The 23,347-nt window shown below is 41.3% G+C and overlaps 1 protein-coding gene across 6 annotated transcripts in view; it reads right to left on the reverse strand.

Annotated features, from left to right (window-relative positions):
* Positions 1 to 23,347, reverse strand: part of CPNE4 (copine 4) — a 402,708-nt gene that overhangs the window by 32,737 nt on the left and 346,624 nt on the right. For all 6 annotated transcript variants that reach the window (XM_019725940.2, XM_019725942.2, XM_019725945.2 and 3 more), the window contains exons 8-9: positions 7,480 to 7,578; positions 1,029 to 1,115 (exon numbers count right to left, since the gene is read on the reverse strand). In XM_019725940.2, the coding sequence (XP_019581499.1) occupies positions 1,029 to 1,115; positions 7,480 to 7,578 (186 nt within the window). The remainder of the gene's footprint in view (positions 1 to 1,028; positions 1,116 to 7,479; positions 7,579 to 23,347) is intronic.

The raw sequence follows: 23,347 nt of genomic DNA on the forward strand, positions 1-23,347 counted from the left end.
TGGTTGGTCTGTATACCAAAAGCAGGCTCACAGCCAAGTTGACTGCAATCTCTAGGAATTACTAACACTTGGAGGGGTAGTCCCTTTGCAGGTCTGCAAGGCCCCAAGATGTTAAAATGTCATAATATATATATAAAAGCCATTATTAAATCAATGGCCCCAGATGGTCAGTCATAATACATCATCCTCTGGTCCCAGTGATTGGTTCAAGGGTGGGCATGTTACCCACACCAGACCAATCAGTCTTTTCCTTTACTCTCTTGTTATGTGCAAGGATGTGCTCCTAGCAGCCATACAGAGACCAATCTGGGAGAAGGAACCTGACATACCCAGAGAGAAACTATATGGCACTTGAGTCCTATATGGTGAAGTCAGAAAGACATAGATTAAAAATCTCAGCTCTTAAACTTACCACTTGTGTATGATCTCATTTAAAAGTTGAAATCTCAGGGTTGTGATAAGAATAAACAGAATTTATTATAGTAATTCTCCCAGAGTAATTACTCAACCAGTGGCAGACTTATTCTCAGATGCAATTTAAGGGGTTTAATTATTAGTACATGGAATTTTCTGTGAGTTAGAGCCCTCTGGGAGGAATTTCTAGGCCCTTCAATCTTCTCCCATTGTTTTCTCTTCATGGTGCTCTTTGAGCATAGGTGAGGTGCCACATATAAAGCAACGGACACTGTGATAGGCTCATAGTAGGTGCTTTAGAAATGTTGGTTGTCCCTTTGGGGGAGGTCCCTCTGATGCTTCCCTGGGCAGAGAAGAGCCTGACTTAATGACTCTTCTATTTTGAGGACAGGACTGTCCTTGTGGAGGGGATGGTAGCACTGGTCTACCACAACTCCAAGACCACCCATGCTTACATTTCTCATTGTATGTCCGTTAATACATTGTCTTTCTGCTTTTTTTTTTTAAAAGATCACATCATCTCAACACTCTCTCCCTCTGACCTCACAACCTGCACTCTTCCTCCCAGACAGCCCTAGCTTCATACTCCTGAGAGAGAGGGGCTATGTACATACCTTGCATTGATTCAAAATCACAATGCCTGAATTCTTATAATTCTTCTTCTTGGCTTTGTACTTGGGGTTGATACACTCCCATTGCACCTGTAACAAGAAGAATCACAGCATGACTGCCTGCTCAGGAAGAAGTGGAGTCATTCAATGAGGTCAAGCCTCCACATGCTGCTGCAGATGGACCTGAGGACTGACAAATGGTCTCTAGGTGATAACCCTTTCATCTAGAAGGACAGTAAGGAAGAGTGGTTGAGAGTAAGACTCTGATACTAGACTGCCTGGTTTGAATCCCAGCCCTCCACTTCCCAGCTGTATGATCTTTGGCAAGTTGACCCTTGAACAATGTGGAGGTTGTTCAAAAATCCTCATACAACTTTTGACTCCCCCAAAACATAACTGAGGGGGGTTGGGTCCATTAACCCCATGATACCAAAATCCGTGGATGCTCCAGACCTCCATATAAACTGGTATAGATCAATGTACAGGTAACCCCCATATAACATGGCACTTCTATAACACGGTTTCACTCTAACACAGTTCAAGAATTGGGGAACACCCTTGTACAATATGGCATCCTAGAACATGCTTTCACTCTAAGACGGATTGAGAATTAGAGAAATCGCCGAACACAGAATGTAATAAAAGCTTAGTAGTGATGACGAAGAAAACATTATTGAATACATATTAATATGTTATACTTTTGGTGAAAATTGCTTTAATAAAGATATTTCTCTTAATTATAAAAATATAATATGTTGGTTTTTTTTTTTTAATTTGTGGAACCTGCCCTTCTTTTTCGGTACTAGTTCTTTTTTTCCCATATAACACAGCATTTTGTAGGAATCTAACAACCGTGTTATACGGGGGTTACCTATATACAGTCCCCCCACCCCCACCCAGCGGTGAATTCCCATCTGTGGATCAGAAACAGTACAGGTATTTATTGAAAAAATCTGCATATAAGTGGACCTGCGCAGTTCAAACCCATGTTGTTCGACGGGCAACTGTGCTTGATTCTTCGATGCCTTGGATATATTCTCTGTAAAGGGAGCCCGTAACTATTTGTCTCATAGGATTACTGTGCGGATTGAATGCTTAATTTACGTAATACATTTGACAGTGCCTGGCACTTATAAATGTTTACTATCAATAGGGTCAAATCAAGCACCAGAGGGGAGGAGAGATCTGCAGACACACAGTTGAATAACCCAATTGCTGAGTCTCAGTGCCTGGGAATTGACTTACAAGGTAGGGAAACTGAGGAACGTTGCATGAGGAAGTTGGTAGAGATAATGAGCTTACAGAGAACTTCACTGAGCGCTAAAATAACAGACTGACGTATGTCACCAAGTAGCACAACAGATCTCCAAAGGGACTTCTTTGAAAGGTAGGATCAGAGCTGCAGGAGTGGCTGGGAACTGAGAGCTAACAGGCTATCTACGGGAATAGATCTCAACCTTTCCAGCCTACGGAAGACCTCACGGCACGAAGTCAATTGCAAGTCAAACATCCAAGAGTCATTGAATGCTCCTGCCCACCATCCTGTGGGAACTAGAGCCTTGGATTTTCACTCAGGAGACAAATTTTCACTCTCTAAAAATTAGCGGTATCTGAAAATGAAGCAGTTTCTGAGGCAGATGTGAGTAGGGTAGATTGAGACAGCATTAGCCCCCAGAGGCCCCTACTGATCATTTCCTCTCAGTGCCCCTGAATCTGTGTAGTTTCCTCCCACAATGACTCTGAGCTTTGTCAGGTAACTTGTTTGCACCAGGGGGCATTAGCAAAAGTGATAGAGCAGAGGACTGAAAAGTGCCTGTGCACTGGGGCTTGCATTACTCTTGCTACTGGGATGTTTTCGCCATCATGTAAAAATGCTTAAACTGGTCTCCTGGAGAATGAAAGAGCACGTGGGAAAATGTCCTGGCTACCCCAGCTGCTGAGGCATAAATGCATGAGTGAATTCAGTTAACACCATGTGTATCGGAGAGAAGCTATTCCAACTGAACTCAGCCTAAATTGACTACCCAGAGAATCATGAGTAAATAATGATTGTTTTCAGTAAGGAAGTTTAGGGGTAATTTGTTACTCAGCAGCACATAAGTGATATAGTAGTTTCTCATCCCTGGGGAAGTTCCAGTAGGAAGTGAACCATCACACACAGGTTTGGAAGAGAGGAACCATGTACTGGTTAAGGGGCCTCTAGGACTTTTTCCATCAAAAAAGAGAAGACTGGAAGGAACGAAGAAAGGAAGGTGGAGGAGGGAGGGAGGGAGGAAAGAGTCAGAACTGAATCTGAAATCAGCAAATCCTCAGCCCTATTTTTTTAAGGGCCTAATCTTCCCACAATCATGATATGCTTGATATGGAGAATTCCAGTCTGTCCCAAAGTAGATTTAGGATTTTCAGACAAAGCATCCCAAGTCCCACCCAAACCCATTCCCCCAAGCTTCCTCTAATGTTACAGTATAAACAAGTAGCTTAAAGATTTACCTAACGATGGATAAGAAAAGATCCTAAAATTAGATCTGCTGATTCTTTTGTCATTTTCAATAATTTTTAAACTCAATTTCTCAATCAAACAAGACATAACAGATGAAACTTTGAATGAGTGAGAGTCTGCATCCTATTAATAATTAAAATGATCATCCATGAAAAGTCTACCCGTTTCCATCACAGGCTAAGATGGACCACTAGTGGAGGATGGATTGGCTCAGCCAGACAAGGGCTCCAAGGAAGCAGAATAAAAACCTGCAGGTACTTGGGGCTTTCATGCCTTTTGGGAGTCAAAGGCGTGCTGATGAGCGAGGTCTAAATATTCTGCATCTGTCTTGGCATGAAGTTGTTATGTAACTATGGGCTATGTACTTTACATCCACAATCCCATTTAACTCTCCCCACAACCTCCTTTTAGAGATGAAAAATGAGGTCCAGGGCGCACAGGTGGTAACTGGTGGATCTGGGATTCACACCACACCAGTCTCCCTCCAGAGCCTGACCTATTAACCACATGCTTCCTGCTTCCCCCCGGAGGGTCTTGGAGGGGCTTGCCTATTTGTTCTTGAAAGTTTCCCTTTTGGCCACCTCAAACTAAACATGTTCCTAAAGGCTATCCAGGAATTAATTCATCAGAGTTAATCAAGGATTTATCCTGTTCCTGCAGAACCATGACTCTCACCAGAAGGAGCCTGAAAGTTGATGTATCTTCTTTTTCTCTCTATGTATGGAGTTTCCGCAAGGTTCAAGCCTCCTCCATCTCCTCTTCTATCCTCTATCTCTAAACGTACTCCTTCATTCTCTTGACTTTAAATACCCTCTCTTTGTTTATGGCTCCAAAAGTACATCTCCAGATATGCATCTCCTGTGAGTACCAGTTCCCCAAACTCAATTCTCGCACCATCCTCACAAACTGGACCTTCCTAAAATAAGACTTTCTCAGTCAGGAAAAGGCACCAACATTTATCCACCTATCCTTGAGTCTTTCTTTTCCTCCCTTCCTTTGCCCCGCCCCTCATATCTAATCCCTTAACACATCTTGTAGCTCCTTATTTCCAAAACATACTTTATATCTCTCCACTTCTCTCCAACACTATTACCACCTTTTTAGTCCTCTTTCTTGCCTATAGTATTGGCCTCCTAACAGATCTCCCTGCTTCATGCCCTTGTCTCTCTATAATTAAGCATCGACACAGTAGCCAAAGGACTCTTTTACAAGATTAAAACCAATCATGTCGGTCTCTAGTCTAGAGTCTTTTGCAGCACTGTCCAGTAGAAATTCCTGCAATGGTGGAAATAGTCTGCATCTGCACCAAACTATATTGAAGCTAGTAGCCACATGGGGCTATTGAGTACTCGAAATGTGGCTAGTGTGACAGAGGAATTGAAATTTTAATTTGATTTAATTAATTAACATGTAAATTTACATAGTCACATGGGGGTAGTGGCTATTTTACTGAAGAGCATAGTTTTAGAAGAAAATCCCAAACTCCTTTCTCTGAGCTATCAGAATCTACTTTTGCTGGCCTCTGCCTGTGTCTTAACCACATCTCAGGCATGGCTCCCTTACCCTCTCTGCTCCAGAAACACCGGGCTCCTTCCAGATCCTTAACCATACCAAGCTCCTTCCCAGCTCGATGCTTTGCAATGCTATTGCCTCTGCCTGACATGCTTTTCCCTTGCTTGTTACAGGGTTGACATCTTTTCATCTTTAAGGGCCTTCAACTTAAATGTCACCTTTTCAGATTATCTCTCCTATACCACACCTTTATAACTAAACTGGTTCCGTTTTTTATACCTTTTGTCACAAGTTGTAATTTCATTTGTATTTTTTGTTTACTTGACTTGTGTTTATATTTTACTCTGATGCATCATGCCTGCCATTTAGTAGGTGCTCCTTAATAATTATTAGTTGAATCAATAAATAAGGGAACAATTCCCACAGAGCGAATGTGGCAAAACAGGGGCTTGGTAGTTGAACTGAAATCTTTCTAGTATCTCAGTGATACAGAACAATACAGTAGCATATGGTCAATTTCCGCAGTGAGACACAAATTTATTTCCATTTCTTTAAATGCACCATGCTTTGGTGTTCTTCAATTGTGATATATGTTATAATGTTACTTTTAATAACCTCTTAAGAGCCTCGAGATGGATGGAAGGTTTCTCCTATTTATTGATTTGGTTATTTTTATTTGTAGAGGAGAACAAGGCAAAACTTTGTAAAACTCTTTAGAGCTCTAGCATGTGGTATCAAAAACTGTCATTGATTTATTAGGTCTATAGGGCCTGGTCCAGTACATTCAATGGAGGAACTTCTCTGGCTATATTCCTTTTTATTCTGAGAATGACTTTACTGATAATTTAGTGTTGGTTTTAATTGTGGCCCTGAAACTCTGTGTCTGTTCATGGGTGAAGGTCTCTGTGTGTTTGACAAGGTTCTTGCAATGCATAGTAGACAATAGAGCACATATAGCAGTTTTTGTGGGAACTATGCAGAAAGCTGCCCTTGAGTTTCTAGACCAAAGGTATGGAAATGGTCTGATTCAGATTAAGCTTCTAATTCTAAAGCATGATATTTTATTTCTATATCGTCTGGTTATATCTTGACCTTATATCTAAAAAAATGAGACTTGAAAAATGAGTTGGGACATCTTCTCTAAACTACATTTCTGGCCAGGCCAGGCACAGGGTCTTATCTCTAAGGAAAAAGACCTTTCTCAAAGCCACTGAAAGCTCTGCTGTCACTCCTTACAGCTCCATGGGGACAACGGGCCCCAGAGTAAGAATGGCAGGTATCTTGGTTTGGGTTTCCCAAGAAACAGATACTGAGGCAAGGATCTAAGTGCAAGTACCTCATCTGGGAGGTACTATCAGGAAACACCAACAGAGTGGGGAATTGAGACAGGGGAGGCAGCCAAAAAGGGGTACATTATTAAGTCAGTTAGCATGGGTTACCCCTGCTGGGGAGCTGCACAGAACACATCTCAGAGTTTTGCTACCTTTATACCCCCAACTCCCATTTAGTGATTTGTTGAGAGAGCTGCTCCCTGATTGGTGTTACATCTCCCCCCGTACTTCCAACCTGCTGTGGGCCTGGGCAGAGCAGGCTCCCGCCGCTACAGAAAGCCCTTGGGCAAAGAGATTTAGGCTCTGCAGGTAGAAGTTGGGCAGGTGAACACCGAACAGGTAAGAGCTGAAGTTACATGGTTAGAATGCAGATGACAGCAACTGACTAATAGATTGATATACAGGTATGTATCAAGGTATGTGTGTCTGAGGGAAACACAGAGGAGGCTTGGGTGTCTGGGTGATGCAATGAAATCCCTATGCGCTTCTGTGGCATGTGGTAGTGTCTGGGTACATATCTTGAGATCAAAAGTGAAATGGTAGAACTAGATAAAGATCTGGTGCCCATAATAAAAATTTGGAGGAATCAAGTCATCTCTCCAAAGCATTAAATATGTAATTAAGGTCACCACATCTCGCAATGTAGAGTTGAAAAGAACACCACTACTAGCAGCAGATATCTTGGAAATGCTAGGTATGTGGTAGGCACTTTGATAAATGCATTTCATGGATCATTTCATTTAATCTTCACAAAATTCTATGAAATTGGTAATTATCACCACTTATTTTTTGAGGTAAGAAAACTGAGGCACAGAGAGATGATGTCACTTGTCCAAGGCTACATAGCTAAAGGAAATGAGAAAACTTCCCATCTAACCTCTCCAGTTTACTGATGGAGAAACTGCACCACACTGGGCAGAGTTTTGCCCAAGGTCACACCAATTGCTTTGGGTTGGGCTAGTACGAGAAGCTAGATGCTCAAATCCTACCATGCTCCCTTCTCAGCGCACTTAATCATATAGTGACATCTTGCCTCTAGCTGTTCATGCATAGCTGGATGCATCATGAGAAAAGTGTCTGGGGGAAAAACCATGAGCTGTTTACCACATACCTGCTTCCCTTCCATGGCCCCTCTCATCTCCTTAAATGTCGAGGTGAACTCTCCAATGAAGTCATGTTTGCCGTTGGAATCCCAGTCCCATACTATGCACTGCAAGAGAAAATAAGATTTTTTTTTTCTTTTTAATTAAAAATGCATCCACAGTAGCTGAAGGCAGTGTGAACTTTATGAGAAAGAGCTGATGACACATGCTTGGTCTGGAACAAAGGCCAAGCAGACTAGGATTGCAGCGTGTGGATATAATATTTCTCTCGTTTCCATAGCCTTTACTTGGCCTTTTTGCCATCATCTCCAAGCAGCCTGTGACACAGCCGTGACTAACGATTTGCACATTTTTCAGGTAAGGCCACTATGACCAAAGGGGAGGTGAGTGACTTGCCCAAGGTGCCATCTAGTGAATGAAAACCTGGAATTTAAAGGCAGGTGCCCCAACTCCAATCCCAGTGCTTTCCCCCCACAGTAGACAGCCTCCCTGGTTTACAGCTGGAATCAGATGCCTGAGACCCCGTCTGTAGCTTCTACAATGACAACTTATAGTTAATGATTTGAATGGGATCCTATTAATCACATTTTCTTTTTCTATTTTTTTCTGAAGGCAAAAGAGTGATGCTAACAGAAATGAGCAAGGAGGAAAACAAGGGAGATCTTTAACTGGACCCACATTTAAAATGGGTGGAACACGGTGACAGGTACGTTACACTGGTATCAGGCATCCATAACACCTGTTTGGTCTAACAAGAGGGTTCCCTCTAACAATGGTAAGGCCAAATTCTGGGCTCCCCGGCAGCACTTTGCAGAGTGACTTGGATTAAATCAGCAGCCACCCATCTGCTTGGTCCTATGTCCGTAGGTGAAGAGGACGTTCCCCACTGTTTTCCAGAGTGAAGGCCAAACTAGGGTCTCACGTACCTTAGGTACCACTTTTAGATCCTAAACCAGTGATTTGCAGCAAGGAAGTCCCAGACCTCAAATAAGATCAAGGCAGCAAAGGGGACCTTTTATTCAGATGTTTTTCCCTGGGATATTGGGGCTCTAAGAGGCAGCCTGGTCCTCCCTCAGGGTGCACGTCCCATTGGACAGTCTTGCTTGGAAAACCCGACCTGTAAATCTTTTCTCGGATCCTATGTGATGCCCCACAGACCTAAAATGAAACATGTCCAAAATGAAACATAATTTCCCCCCTACATCTATTCCTACTCATTTATTTTCTATCACAGTGAATTGTACCAACACTCACCAGTTTTCTACAGAGAAAAAACTGGGCATCATTCCTGGTATTTTTTTCTCCCTTCACTCCCCCACACCAATGCCTGTCCATTCCATTTTCTAAATATGGCTTAACTCCAGCACGTCTCTCCATTCCCTCTGCTCCTTCTCACCTGCGTCACTATGACAGCCTCCTTGCTGGCCTCCATGCCTACCTTGTACTCTCCCACCACCCATAACCCACAACTCATATTCATTTCCTACTTAAAATCAAAATGTATATAGGCTAATGGGTCTTCCAAGGTCACCCATGATCTTACTCCCTAAACATTCCCAAATTTACCCTTTATAATCCACGCTTATTGTATTTTGAAGTTTTTCTAATATGAGGTTGGTTTGAATCAAAAGCATTTGCAAAGGTTTTTGTTTGTTTGTTTGAGGCATCTTAAAGAAAAAGTGATTTCTCATCTCTTGCTCTCTTTAAATGTGGAGTCTTTGGTAGAGTATTGTGCTCCCAAAATGTATTGATAAGCCCTTTAATTATGGAACTGAATGGATAAATCAGAATGCAAGAGGTTAAGACAAGGGAGCTAAATGGCTCTGCTGAATAAAGTAATGGTGAGGTTGAACTTTCCCTTTGTAATGAGAGACACAGAGGTGGGGTTTAGGGATGAAGGTTGAGAAGAAATCAGGGCAGGATTCATTAGAGCGCTGAAGATGGGCCTCGCATTGGAGTGAGAGGAGGTGAGAGACAGGTAAGAAACTAGAAACTGTGACGTCTAATGTTCAAGGTCTAATGTTATTTACGTATTTCTCTCCTCCAGGCCCATTTACTTCCCCTCTGCCATTATCCCCGAGACTCCAAGAAATCTGTTACGAGTAACAACATTGTGCTGGTGGTGACTCGGAGAATAAAGGAGAGGGGCTGTGTCCATGTTTTGGGACAAGCAGACCAGAAAGAAGAAGAATGATTAAGAACTGGGTGGGAGTAGGACTGTGGAGGAAAAGCTTAACACATTAATCCTAGGAGCGGAACTTCACAGACATACGGGGGATGGGTGGTCGACTTCTACAATTACATGAATTAGAATTCAAGATATCTTATTCAGATTTTAAGAGAAAGTTTGACCCCAGAAACTTGGAGAATAATAATTAGAAGTCAGTTAAAATCATTACTCAATTTACACTAACTTTTTGGCTATTATATGTTCATTCAATTGATAGGTGCTAAAAGCAAACTACCAATAGTAGCTGTTCTGTCAACCCGAGTCCCTAAATGAGGGTAATGCACAATAGAGTCCCCAGATGACTCATGAGGACATATGTGTGTATAAGAAATAAACCGCTGCAGTTTTCAGCCACTGAGATAGCATAACCTAGTCTAAAAACCATTTAAGTACTTAAAAAGGCTGTCTTAGGAAAAGATATTTCAATTTACTTTGAGTCTAGAAGGGGGAAAAGTAGAATTTCAAGAAGTTATAAGGAAGTAACAAAGCATTTACGAATAGTCATACCTGTCCAAAAACAAAAGAATCTGTTTGTGAAAGACTGTTTTATTGCTGGAAATGTTCAAACAGAAACTGCAGGACTAACTGAAAAAAAATGTAGTAAAGAAAGTCGAAAAGAGAATGTTAAAGAGGATTTGGTAGGATGTTCGTTGAACTTTTTTCTACCTCGGAGATGCTAAGACTAATTGTAGTTGCATATATTGCAAAATAAAGTCAATGAAAAGCTTAGTTCATTCTGGCTGAAATGCCAAGCAATGCTAATGGAGCTTTGGTAGGAGTGATGAGAACCTTTTAATTCAAGGGAGGATGAAGCTCTACCTCATGTATTCCAATGGAAACCGGAAGCAATCAATGATTCAGTCATTTGGAAAAAGCACTCAGGATGTGCGTTGTGAACCTCACATTGCAGAACACAGTCAATTGATCAGCAGTTACTTACAATCAAGTGTTTTTCTCTCTGCTTGCCCGTCCCTCCTTACTGATCCTGACACTCACACATCTATTACCTGGAGCAAGAAACAGAAGAAAGCTTGCTGGGCCTGAACACAGAAAGAGAAAGTAGGATCCCTGGGACCCTACTTCAAGGCTCATAACTTTACCTGGTAGTAAATACAGCCACAGATGCCTGAGTCTGACACTTGGATACTCACTCTTCTACCTTTGGGGAGGAGCAAATAACAAGGCAAAGGGGGCAGAAGCACATCAAATAAAGGAAGTGGAAGCAGCCTTTTTTTTTTAACATTCCCTTGCATTGGGAAAGAAAGTCAGCGTCCCCTCCATTAGGGTAAGGGGTGTAACTCTTCCTGTCTCCCTAGCCACAGTAGAATATAGAAAAGCAAGAGGGGATGTACATGTTACTGTGGTTTGTCACAAAATCTGAAGCAAAACTACTTAGACTGCTTCTTTGTCCTCTCCTATATTTCCCAGCATGCTTTAGTTACCGTCCCTCCTTTCATCCGCCAACCACAACATTCAAGATGTTTGGAATATGCTCTCTCTCTGTAGCAGAAAGGGAGTGACTGCTGAACTTCCCCAAGCTGGTGAATGAGTCAGGCTTGACAGGGCTCTAGTCATAGCATCCCAGGGGCAGGCACCGCTGCTTTCACTGGCCCTGTTCTTCAGTCAGCTGGCATTTCTCATCATGGCAGTTGCAGAATTCTGTTTTAACCTTTCTCAGCAGGAATCCCAAAGGAAGGAAGACACAGCAAGGCAGCAAAATAAAAACACTGTCTTTCCCTCTCTCCCTGCCATGAAGCTGGCTTGTGACAGCTCTGATACGGCTGACAGAGGAACACATTCTGGTGACAAGTAAACAGATCAACTGCCCTGCAGAAAAACTGAGACAGAGGCAGGGTTCTTGGTGTGAATCAACAAGGAAGCCTTGACAGATCTGTGAGAGATCAGAAGCTCAGAACTATCTACAAGCTAGAAAACCTTCTCGAGCTCTTAGCACTTCCAGTGGAGTTGAGGTTTACAACCCTATCATGTCTGAAATCCACAAGCGGTCTAGTCACCTCCCTCCTTTTACTGAGAAGGAAATGGACGGCAGAGAAGCGAAGTGACTTCTGCAAGCCCACCCAGTACAGGGCTGGGACTAAAATCCAGGTTTCCTGCCTCCTTGATTTCACCACTACCACACCAACAGCAAATTATAATAGTTAAAACATACATAGTGCTTCCTACGTACTGGATTGACTTACTGTGTACTGTTCTGAGCACTTAATATATATAAACTCACCTTATCCCTAGGACAATGTATCAGTATGCTCATTACACAGATGAGGCAGCCGGGGCACAGAGAGGTGCAGTAAGTTTTCCCACACCACACAGCTAACACTAGGTATCTTTGAACGAGAAGAACCTAAGCTTCATAGTTTGTCTTAACTGACCATCTTTTATGAAGCCAGGCCAATTGTGTTGATGGCCTTTTTATCCTTCACGATAACTCTGAAATGACAATGTATTATTACCATTAACAGGTAATTGCCATTTGCGGGTGTAATTCACAGGCTTACAGAGGTTAACTCACTTGACTAGACACTTAGAAAATGACAAAGATGCATCTGAATCCAGGTGTCTGGTGCCATAGTTGATATGTTTTCTGTTATGTCACCCTATCTTTTAAGCAGGAATTCAGAATCAAGGTCTCCTTAGTCTGTTCTATGGAAAAGCCCCATTCTTTGATTGCAACTACCAACTATTGGGATCCCTCAAAGCTCACCAAGCAACATAGAGAAGCTGCTCACTGTTCCCATTGAAGAGAATGCAAAAGCAGCAGCATGCAAAGAAGAATGCAAAAACACCCTGGGGTTCTCAGCTTTGTCTGTAAAATGCATGGATAGGTGTGTACTGAGAGGTCCAGTTACTCCAGTTTTGTATTTGCATTGAACCCCTTAGAAGAAAGGTGTGTTCAACTGCTGTGCCAACTTACTGTTTACTAGCTTTTTTTGATGAGTCACCTCAGCTAGGTTCTAGTCCCCAGTTATTTAATCAAACACTAGTCTAGGTGTTGCAGAGAAAGCATTTTGTAGACATGATTAACGAGTCCATAATCAGTTGACTTTAAAGATTTTGTGATGGGAGGAGGGGTGGGGGAAGGAATTGGATAGTTGTTTGACGGCTATAAAGTTTCAGTCATGCTAGAAGCATAAGTTCTGGAGATCTGCTGTACAACAGAGTACCTACCGTTAACAAAATGGTATTGTGCAATTCAAAACGTATGGAGAGGGTAGATCTCATGGTAAGTGTTTGAACCACAGAATAAAAACAAAAGGAAACAAGAGAACGTTGGGATGTGTTACATATGTCTATTACCTTGCTTATGGTGATGTCCAAACTCATTCAATTATATGGATTAAATATGCACAGTTCTTCGTATATCAATTAGATCTCAATTAAGTTGTTAAAAAATAAAGGAAAATTTCCTCGATAATCTCGGTGGGTGGGTCTGATACAATCAGATGAAAAGCCTTAAGGGCAGAACTGAGGCTTCCCTGAGGAAGAAGAAATGTTGCCTTTGGACTGTAACATTAGCTTATGCCTAAGAGTTCCCGCCTGCCCTCCCTGATGGCCTGTTCTAGGGATTTCAGACTTATCCAGCCAGCCCCTCACACTGTGTAAGCCAATTTCTTGCAGTAAATCTTTTCTCCCACTGGTTCTGTTTCTCTGGTTGACCCTGAGTGATAACATCTTTCCTTACCTCCCTTGGCATTTATGTATTCACATTAAAAGGAGAGTTTTCAGTGACGACTGGTCTTCTCACACTCATATGCCAATTTTTACTGAATGCTTACTTTGTCCGCAGGCATTAGTCTAAGCACTTGACATGCTCTGATTCATTCAGTCTTCACAGAAGCCCTATCAGTGGGACGCCATTATTATCATCTCCACTTTAGAGATGAGGAAACTGAGAAAAAGAGAGGAGGTTAATTATTACTGCTGGTGTAGGATATTTAGGATGTTTAGAGTATGACTCATTTAGACATCTGAGTTCTCAGAACCTGAATTTGATTCAGTTCCTGGAGGGCCCGGGTGAGCTGTCCAAATTGTGATCATAAAACTACGCAGCTGTCGCTGATCACTGAAGAATTCTCATAGTTAAAAGAAATCTGTTCTTCTCCCCTTGCCTTTTTCTACTCTTATTTATTTATTTTTAACATTGTAACTTGTCTTTTCTCCAGGTGAAGTAGAATTCACTGTCAAATTTCTTCTGGCTCCTTAGTCACTCCACCCACTAAAGCTTCCACTGCAATCTGCTTACATCTGCTTTGACGTATCCCCAACTATAATACGTGATCGCCATGGGTGTAAGCACAGGATTGTAGAAATGGATTATGGATGATTATAGATGCAGGTACTCAGGGCTGGGCCGCAGGAGACCTGAGTTCTAGTACAAGCTCTGCCGATAGTGCTGTGAGACCTTGAGAAGGCGTCTCAACTTCTCTGTGCCTCAGTTTCCTTCTCTATAAAATAGGTGTCTGGGGAATGAGAACTGGAATGAATGCCGCCTGAGGTCCCTTCCAGATCCATAATTCCCTAGTTACATGACATTGCATCTTCATTCCTTTTTCAATGTTTTCTCCCCAAAGTCTAAGATTATCATATTAAAGCAATGAAATTCTTAATTAACTATCCACAACTGATTAATGTAACACTACTCCCTTTGTTTTCTTTTGTTAAGTATCTTTATACCCTTTGGACAACTAGGTCAATAGTTCATCGTCTCATGACGATCCTCTCAAGCTCTCCAGGAGATGGACAGTCCATTTTTACAGATGATAATCCTAAAATACAATAAAGCAACTGACGGTGGCTTATTCCCAAGCACAGAGCCAGCAAGAGTTGAATTAGGCTGTGAATCTGGCTTTATTTCTTCACATCCAGGGCCCTTTCCATTATATCATATAGTTTCACAACATGCTTCTGCCAGATGTCTTTCTAATAGCAGGCATTTTTTCTTTTTCTTTCTTTTCTCTTTTTAAATTACCAACCAATTCATGGATGTCTGACCTCTGCCAGGAAAGAATATACTTATATACATTTTTAATGTTCTTTTTGATAACAAGCAGTGCTAAAAATTGCTCAGAATGATTAATCCAGGAGTGGCCTTCCCAGGCTCATTTTAAGGTGGAATTTTAAATTGAGACCATTAAAATTAAATGCTAATAGAGTCAGTAATGTAAGAACCAAACTGTTCTCATATCACTCAGTCTAGACCGGTCTTCTAAAAGCAGTTTTTGGGAAATCAGGCAATATTCTATCATTTTAAGGAGATTTTAGGCAAATACATACAATCATATTTCAAGAAAGCTATGATTAGGGATTTGTGAGAATTTCATCCATAATTTAGTATTTGGGATGACTTCTTTTCTGTAAAAATTCAATGGCAAACTTTAACACAAAATGTAGTGGTTTACACAGGACTATAAACATCTTTGAAATGAATATCAAATATATATTTGCTTATTAGGTAGTTGTGAATTGGGCAAAGGAAGACCTTGGTTGAGAGTGTCCATGAGAAGTGGGTCCGAGCCCCTTTCATTATTTTCTCCTGACTTTATTGTGATTTCTCACTGCAGACCCAGCAATAATGTTCTGATGTCAACCCCGCTGCTAGGATGGGAATTAAAAGTAGCTCTTTCATTCGTAACATGAACACTCTGATTTGATTTGGACTTCTGAGTTTGACAGGATGCCACATGGGGTGAAGATAGAAATCTTCATAGTAGAAGAGCTTGATGCTGTGACATGGGCATATGCTAGATTTAATGGAGGGCAGAGTTTCTCATATAAACATCATGCTCCAGAAGTGGCAGGCAGGGCTGGGGCCTCAGCCACATCCATCTCTGGGGAGTCATCTTTGCTGGACTGGTGGGCAGGACTAGTGGAAGTCCGTCTGTATGAGAGCCAGAGTATCTTCTGAGGGACTCAACCTAAGGTGAGGATAGAGTAGGCCAATAAGATGGGTCTAGGAACAAGAACTGGATTTTAGAGGAGGGGGCAAGGCTGCGAAGAGTCTGGTGACAACCACTCAGTGTTTTCCACAGGCCTTGTTCCCCAGGTTCATGTCTAAGTTATGGGGCAGGGGTTGTAAGTAAAAAGGCAGCTATTTCATAAAACAGCAGGGTCTTATGTATGTCAAGAGAACAGAGTGGGTGGTTTTGATGTGCTTAGAGCCTCAGCGTGTAGATTTGGGTATCCCGAGGGGTACAGTGGGACTCCATGCAGTGGGGGTGCTGCCTGGGGACCGAGGGTGGAGGGAGGGCGGGGGCAGCAGCGGCAGGAATATCTGGCAGCCTCAGAGGGCACAGCATTGACATTCACACACTAAGGCATCCATGCTTCTGGGCAACAGCAAAGGGAGAAACAGGGGCTGAAATCTTTGGGATCCACAGGTGATGACTCCTCTTGGTTTAGGGGTTAATGTTTCATGTGAGCTTCTGATACAGTGAAGGTGGAGAAGGCCCCTCAGCTGACTTCAGGGGTAGCAGAAGCAGGAGACAATGGACAAGAGGAGGGTGGCGGCATGGCCCATGTCCTAAGGTAGCTGAAACGGCTTGGGGGAGAGCATGGGCAAGAAACCCAAAGAAATAATTGAAGGGTGAACTTTGAAGGGAAGGAGGAGGTCAGAGGTCCTGCCTTAGCTGATGGAGCAGGACCAGGTAAAATGTAGGTTCTACCACCAGTCTTCATTTTAAAACCTGTACTAAATATTGGGTGTGCCAACATGTTTTAATTCCAGGTGCTGGCCCCGTCAGTGAATCTGTGCACAGTCATCCACCACCTTCGTCCCTGCCTGGCTTGCCTGCACTCGCTGACCCTCATCTGAAGAGGAAGCATGGAGCTCCTGGGACAGGAAGCCCACACAAAGTCGGGGGGGCGGGGTACACTGTGCTCATCTTGGGGTTGTGCCACCTTCTTTATCAGCACCATGTGTCCACACTGATGCAGCTTCCTCTAATTCTGACACTCAGACCAGGTGCTTTGTGGGAGGGGCATCTCAAAGCATGAGCCCCCCTTGCAGACTCAGGGCAGCTCCGTTTACCTCAGTCTGCTCCTTCTGTCTTGCTCTCTGGTTCCAGACTTTCTTGCTGTTGACTTTGCTGCTTTTTCTTCTCAATCTGCTCTCAATCTTCTCAATCTGAGACTTTGCATTTGTCTCACTACACTTCCACTAATGGGGCAAAACTTCCTTTTCCAAAATTGGAGAGTTGGTGAAAGAGGCCAGTACTGCCAGGACAGGAAACACCTTGACCTTCGGGGAAATTTGCTAATGGCCCGAGAAGCGTGGAAACAACACTCTTACAGTCATTCAGAATTTGATTCACACTCCTCCCTTTCACTGGACAGCTGTGTAATCCTGTGCAAATCACTCTGCCTTTTTTTTTACCCAGTTTATTCATCGCTAAGGTGAGGATGATAATTCCACTCTACTCAGTATGTTGTTGCAACACATACATGTTATTTATCACCTACCACAGACTAGGGGTTGTGCTTGCAATAGGGATAAATAAATGAAAGGCAGCTCCTGCCCCTGAGATGCTGATGATATAGTTCAGGAGATGAACATGCAAATAGATAATAGTGATGCAGAGTAGAAATGGCAAAAATGTAGGGTTGCACCAAGGGTTTTCTGAGAGTGCACCGTGAACAGTCAGGGAAGGCTTCCAAGACCAACTAAGAAAATAGCACCTGGTAAACAGCATATGCAAATATAAGCGATCTTAATCTTAGTCACACAGAAGGACAAATGACTGATATCAGACCCTTTTCTGAGCCTTTGGAAAGGACAGATGGAGCGTGAGTGCCTGATGGGACAACTAGAGAATACAGAGATACTTTGTTCTTCCCTTGTTTACACTCGAGCCTGCACACAATTGGAATGTAATCTGTCCAATTGGATCTCTCCTCTGCCCTCACATCACACACCCCAGAGATAGTGCAAGCATCTCAGAGCACTTCTCTGCAGGACCTTGTGCTAGGTCATGATGTATGCCCCAGGATATATAATGATGGAGATATTGGGGTGAAAACAAGGACAGATCTGAGAAGGCACAGAAGTGGGTCCTGGGGTGGCCTTTGATGTTAAACAGCTGTGAGGCATTGGGCAGGTCATTCTACCTCTCTGGGCCACAGTCTTTATCTGCAAAATGACTGGCTTGCATTGGAGGAATAGTAATAAAAAAAATTATGCCTAAGGATTTAATAGACCTAAGGAGAGCTTGTTAACATTAAGATTCCCGGGCCCTACCTTCAGAGATTCTGATTCCGTTTTGTGGGGAGGGTCTGCCTTCAAAGCAAGCACCTCGCCAGTTTGGATGCACGTGGCTTCTAGACACACTGAGAAACACTGGACAGAAAATCCAGGAGTCCATGGTTTGTGCCAATGGTGGCAATAATTAGTTATATCCTGGCTCACACTGTCTTCTTCAATTCAGTAAGAAACCCAGCCACAGACAGAAAACAAAATTCAAGGTCTGTCCTGGCTCCTTCGTGATCATTCAATGCAGCACTGCTCTAAGCAGGCGAACAAAATCCTAAAATGTCATGCTCATGACTGTCGGGCTGAGAGATGCCCAAGAGGGAAGGTCAATGCTTATGTTGGCTTTTTCTTGCCAGTTCACACATCTTCTGTTCTGGACTGCAGCCAAGCCCAGAAACATTCCACAACAAAGTGTGTCACTCTCGGAAACTTTCATTGGTGATTTATGGCTTTGTGAGGCTTGGTTAGTTCAGATAAGCTTCAGAAGCTCCCAAATGTTTATCCAAACCTTTTTAACTTCACACCTTGCTACTCTTTAGGAAGACTGAAACTTCTACGGCTGTGTGGGCAGAGTGAAGAGACAGGCTTTGGCAGTGACTTATGCCTCAAGCTTTTAACAAGAGCTCTGTCTTCACGATCAGAGTCAGTCTACATTGGTTCAACCTGTACCACTGTCTTCTACCAACTTTATAGGCATAAGATCTATGTGAGAAGCTGATATTCGGTCAGGGGACGGATGGGTGGTTGGACTCAGGAAACTTCCTTACGTGAATTGTAAATGCGAACACAATCCCTACTCAACACACAGATATTCAAGACTACAAGACAGCTCAGTAGGCTGCTGGGATGTGATGCATACTATTCTTAACATCTGATGAAGCACTGCTGTCCCTGAAGACTTCTGAAAATATAGTGGTTTCTCCACCCCCCCACCCCCCTTCTCCCTCTCTCGCTCTCTCATCTATATCCCCACCTCTCTGCATATTTCCTGAGAACTATTTTGGACAAATCTGACAGTCTATAGCAGGAGGCAGAAAAAGTGACTATGGATTTTATTTTTCCCATTTCATGATTTTTCTTTCATTTATTATCAAGCCTCTATTGAGTACCTACAATGCGTCAGGAAATGAGCTAGGTGTAGGTGTAATACATAGGGCAAAAAATGGGAAAGATAGATGAATTAATCTCTATCCACATAAAGTTTACAGTCCAGTGGTGAAAAGAAACATTAATCACATATGGAAAAAAATGTAAAATTAAAGTAGGTATACAATAGGGACTCAGTAAGTGTTGGGTGTATAAATGAATGAGTGACTGACACCAATATGTTTTAGAGTATTAGTAGGACCTGATATAGAAACCCCTATTTCGTTTAAAATTTAATTAGCCATATAACCTATAACCTCAGAGTTATAACAAAGAGTGGCTGTTCTAGGGCTCAAGAGTCAGGATGTAGTATCCACAATATGTGCTGTGAAGAGAAATAGAAGTCTACCCACATCTCATGTTGGAGAAACACTGAGGAGAGAGGCACTTTGGGGGAAAAAAATCTTCAGTATTCTTTTTTTTTATTATTAAAATTTTTTTATTGGGGTGACAATTGTTAGTAAAATTACATAGATTTCAGGTGTACAATTCTGTACTACATCATCTATATATCCCATTGTGTGTTCACCACCCAGAGTCAGTTCTCCTTCCATCACCATATATTTGATCCCCCTTACCCTCATCTCCCAACCCCCACCCTCCCTTACCCTCTGGTAACCACTAAACTATTGTCTGTGTCTATGAGTTTTTGTTTCTCATTTGTTTGTCTTGTTCTTTTGTTGGTTTTGGTTTATATACCACATATCAGTGAAATCATATGGTTCTCTGCTTTTTCTGTCTGACTTATTTCGCTTAGCATTATACTCTCAAGAACCATCCGTGTTGTCACAAATGTTCCTATATCATCTTTTCTTACCGCCAAATAGTATTCCATTGTGTATATATACCACAACTTCTTTATCCATTCGTCTATCGAAGGACATTTTGGTTGTTTCCATGTCTTGGCCACCGTAAACAAAGCTGCAATGAACATTGGAGCACACGTGTCTTTATGGATAAATGTTTTCAGATATTTTGGGTAGATACCCAGGAGAGGGATTGCTGGGTCATATGGTAATTCTATTCGTAATTTTTTCAGAAACCTCCACACTGCCTTCCATAGCAGCTGCACCAGTTTGCGTTCCCAATTAACAGTGTATGAGTGTTCCTTTTTCTCTACAGCCTCTCCAACACTTGCTACTATTTGTCTTGTTGATGATAGCCATTCTGACTGGGGTGAGGTAATATCTCATTGTGGTTTTTATTTGCATTTCTCTGATGATTAGTGATGTTGAGCATTTTTTCATGTCTATTTGCCATTTGTATGTCCTCTTTGGAGAAATGTCTCTTCAGGTCCTCTGCCCATTTTTCAATTGGGTTGTTTGTTTTTGTTGTTGTTGTGTTTCATGAGTTCCTTGTATACTTTGGCTATTAGCCCCTTATCGGAGGCACTGTTTGCAAAAATCTTCTTCCATTCAGTTGGTTGCCTCTTTATTTTGTCGATGGTTTCTTTTGCTGTGCAGAAGCTTTTAAGTTTCATATAGTCCCATTCGTTTATTTCAGCTTTTACTTCTGTTACCTTTGGAGTCAAATTCATAAAATGCTCTTTGAACCCAAGGTCCATAAGTTTAGTACCTATGTTTTCTTCTATGCAGTTTATTGTGTCAGGTCCTATGCTTAAGTCTTTGATCCATTTTGAATTAATTTTGGTACATGGTGACAGATAGCAGTCCAGTTTCATTCTTTTGCACATGGCTATCCAATTCTCCCAGTACCATTTATTGAAGAGGCTGTCTTTTCTCCATTGCATGGAATGAGCTTGGAAGCCTCCCCTCCTCTTGAATTTTTTGGAGTAGTTTGAAAAGAATTAGAAAAAGTTGCTAATTCTTCTTTGAATGTTTGATAAAATTCACCTATGAAACTGCCTGGTCTAGGACTTTTGTTTGTTGGGAGTTTTTGGATTATTAGTTCAATTTCACTAATAGTAATTGGTGGTTTCAGATTTCCTGTTTCATCTTAATCCAGTCTTGAAAGATTGTATGTTTCTGGGTATTTATCCATTTCTTCCTGATTGTCCACTTTGTTGGTGTATAATTGCTTGTAGTATTTTCTTATAATCCTTTGTATTTCTGTGGTGTCTTTTGTCACTTCTCTTTCATTCTGATTTTATTTATTTGAGTCCTCTCATTTTAGTTCTTGATGAATTTTGTTCAGAGTTTATCAATTTTTTTATCTTTTCAAAGAACCAACTCTTGGTTTTATTGATCTTTTGTATTGTATTTTAAGCCTCTATTTCATTTATTTCTGCTCTGATCTTTATTGTATCTGTCCTTCTACTCACTTTGGGCCTTGTTTGCTGTTCTTTTTCTAGTTCCTTTTAGTGTAAGGTTAGATTGTTCATTTGAGATTTTTCTTGTTTGTTGAGGTAAGCCTGTATTGCTATGAATTTCCCTCTCAGGACTACTTTCCCTGTGTCCCATAGATTTGGGGTCATTGTGCTTTCATTTTCATTTGTCTCAAGATATCTTTTGATTTTTTTAAATCTCATATTGACCCATTCATTGTTCAGTAGCATGTTATTTAGCCTGTATGTGTTTGTGTGTTTTTCAGTTTTTTTCTTGTAATTGATTTCTCGTTTCATACCACTGTGGTCAGATAAGACGCTTGATATAATTTCAATGTTCTTAAATTTATTGAGACTTCTTTTGTGGCCTAACATGTTGTCCGTCTTGGAAAATGTCCCATGTGCACTTGAAAATAATGTATATTCTGCTGCTTTGGGGTAGAATGCTCTAAAAGTATCAATTAAATCCATGAGGTCTAGTGTGTCATTTAAGACCGCTGATTCCTTGCTGATTTTCTGTGTGGAGTTGTCCATTGGTGTCAATGGGATATTAAAAACCTCTGCTCTGACTGTATTACTGTTGATCTCTCCTTTTATGTTGGTCAATATTTGCTTTATGTATTTAGATGCTCTTATGTTGGGTGCAGAGATGTTTACTAGGGTGATGTCCTCTTGTTGGATTGAGCCCTTTATGATGATGTAATGTCCTTCTTTGTCTCTTATTAGAGTTTTGTTTTAAAATCTATTTTGTCTGATATAAGTATTGCTACCCCAGCTTTTTTTTTTTTTCATTTCCATTTGTGTGAAATATCTTTTCCCATCCCTTTACTTTTTCACTCTATATGTGTCTTTCAATCTGCAGTGTGTCTTTTGTGGACAGCATATGTATGAGTCTTGTTTTCTTATCCATTCAGCTACTTTATGTCTTTGATTGGAGCATTTAATCCATTTACATTTAAAGTGATTATCGATAAGTACATATGAGTAATTATAACCATTTTATTATTTATATATATGTTCTTTAGCCCCTTCTTCCTTCTGGTTAAAAAAGTCCCTTTTACTTTTCTTGTAATACTGGCTTGGTGGTTATGAATTCCTTTAGCTTTTTCTTGTCTGGGTAGTTCTTTTCTCTCCTTCAATTTTAAATGATGGCCTTGTTGGCAGAGTAGTCTTGTTTGTAGGTCCTGCTTTTCATTACTTTGAATATTTCCTGCCACTCTCTTCTGGCCTGCAAAGTTTCTGTTGAGAAATCAGCTGACAGTCTTATGGGAGGTCCCTTGTAAGTAACTAGGGACCTGCTTTTAGGATTCTCTTTTTTGTCTCTAACGTTTGGCATTTTATTTATTATGTGTTTTGGTGTGGGCCTGTTTGGGTCATCTTGTTTGGGACTCTATGTGCTTTCTGGGATTGTACGTCTATTTCTTTCACCAGGTTAGAGAAGATTTTCATCATTAATTTTTCAAATAGGTTTTCAATTATTTGCTCTCTCTCTTCTCCTGGTACCCCTATGACGCAAATGTTGTTATGCTTGATATTGTCATAGAGGTCTCTTAAATTATTTTCATGTTTTAAAATTCTTTTTTCTTTTTGTTGTTTTGTTGTCTTCTACATAGTGGATTCGATCCTCTGTTTCATCTAATCTCCTGTTGCATTTTTCATTTCTGTTATTGTATTCTTTATTTCTGACTGGTTCTTTTTCATGTTTCTTATGTCCTTCTTTATGCAATCTCTTTGTTGAAGTTCTCACTAATGTTTTGAATGCTGTCTCTGGTATGTTGCTTGCCTCCATTTCATTAAGTTATTTTTCTGGAATTTTCTCCTGTTCTTTTATATGGGACATGTTTCTTTGTTTCCTCATTTTGGCTGCCTCTCTGTGTTCATTTCTATGTATTAGGTAGATTTTCTATGTTTCTTAGTCTTTGCTGGGTTGTCTTATATAGTAGGTGTCCTGTA

The sequence above is a fragment of the Rhinolophus sinicus genome, linkage group LG10 (genome assembly GCF_036562045.2).
Source record: "Rhinolophus sinicus isolate RSC01 linkage group LG10, ASM3656204v1, whole genome shotgun sequence".
In the NCBI taxonomy this organism is placed as follows: Eukaryota; Metazoa; Chordata; class Mammalia; order Chiroptera; family Rhinolophidae; genus Rhinolophus; species Rhinolophus sinicus.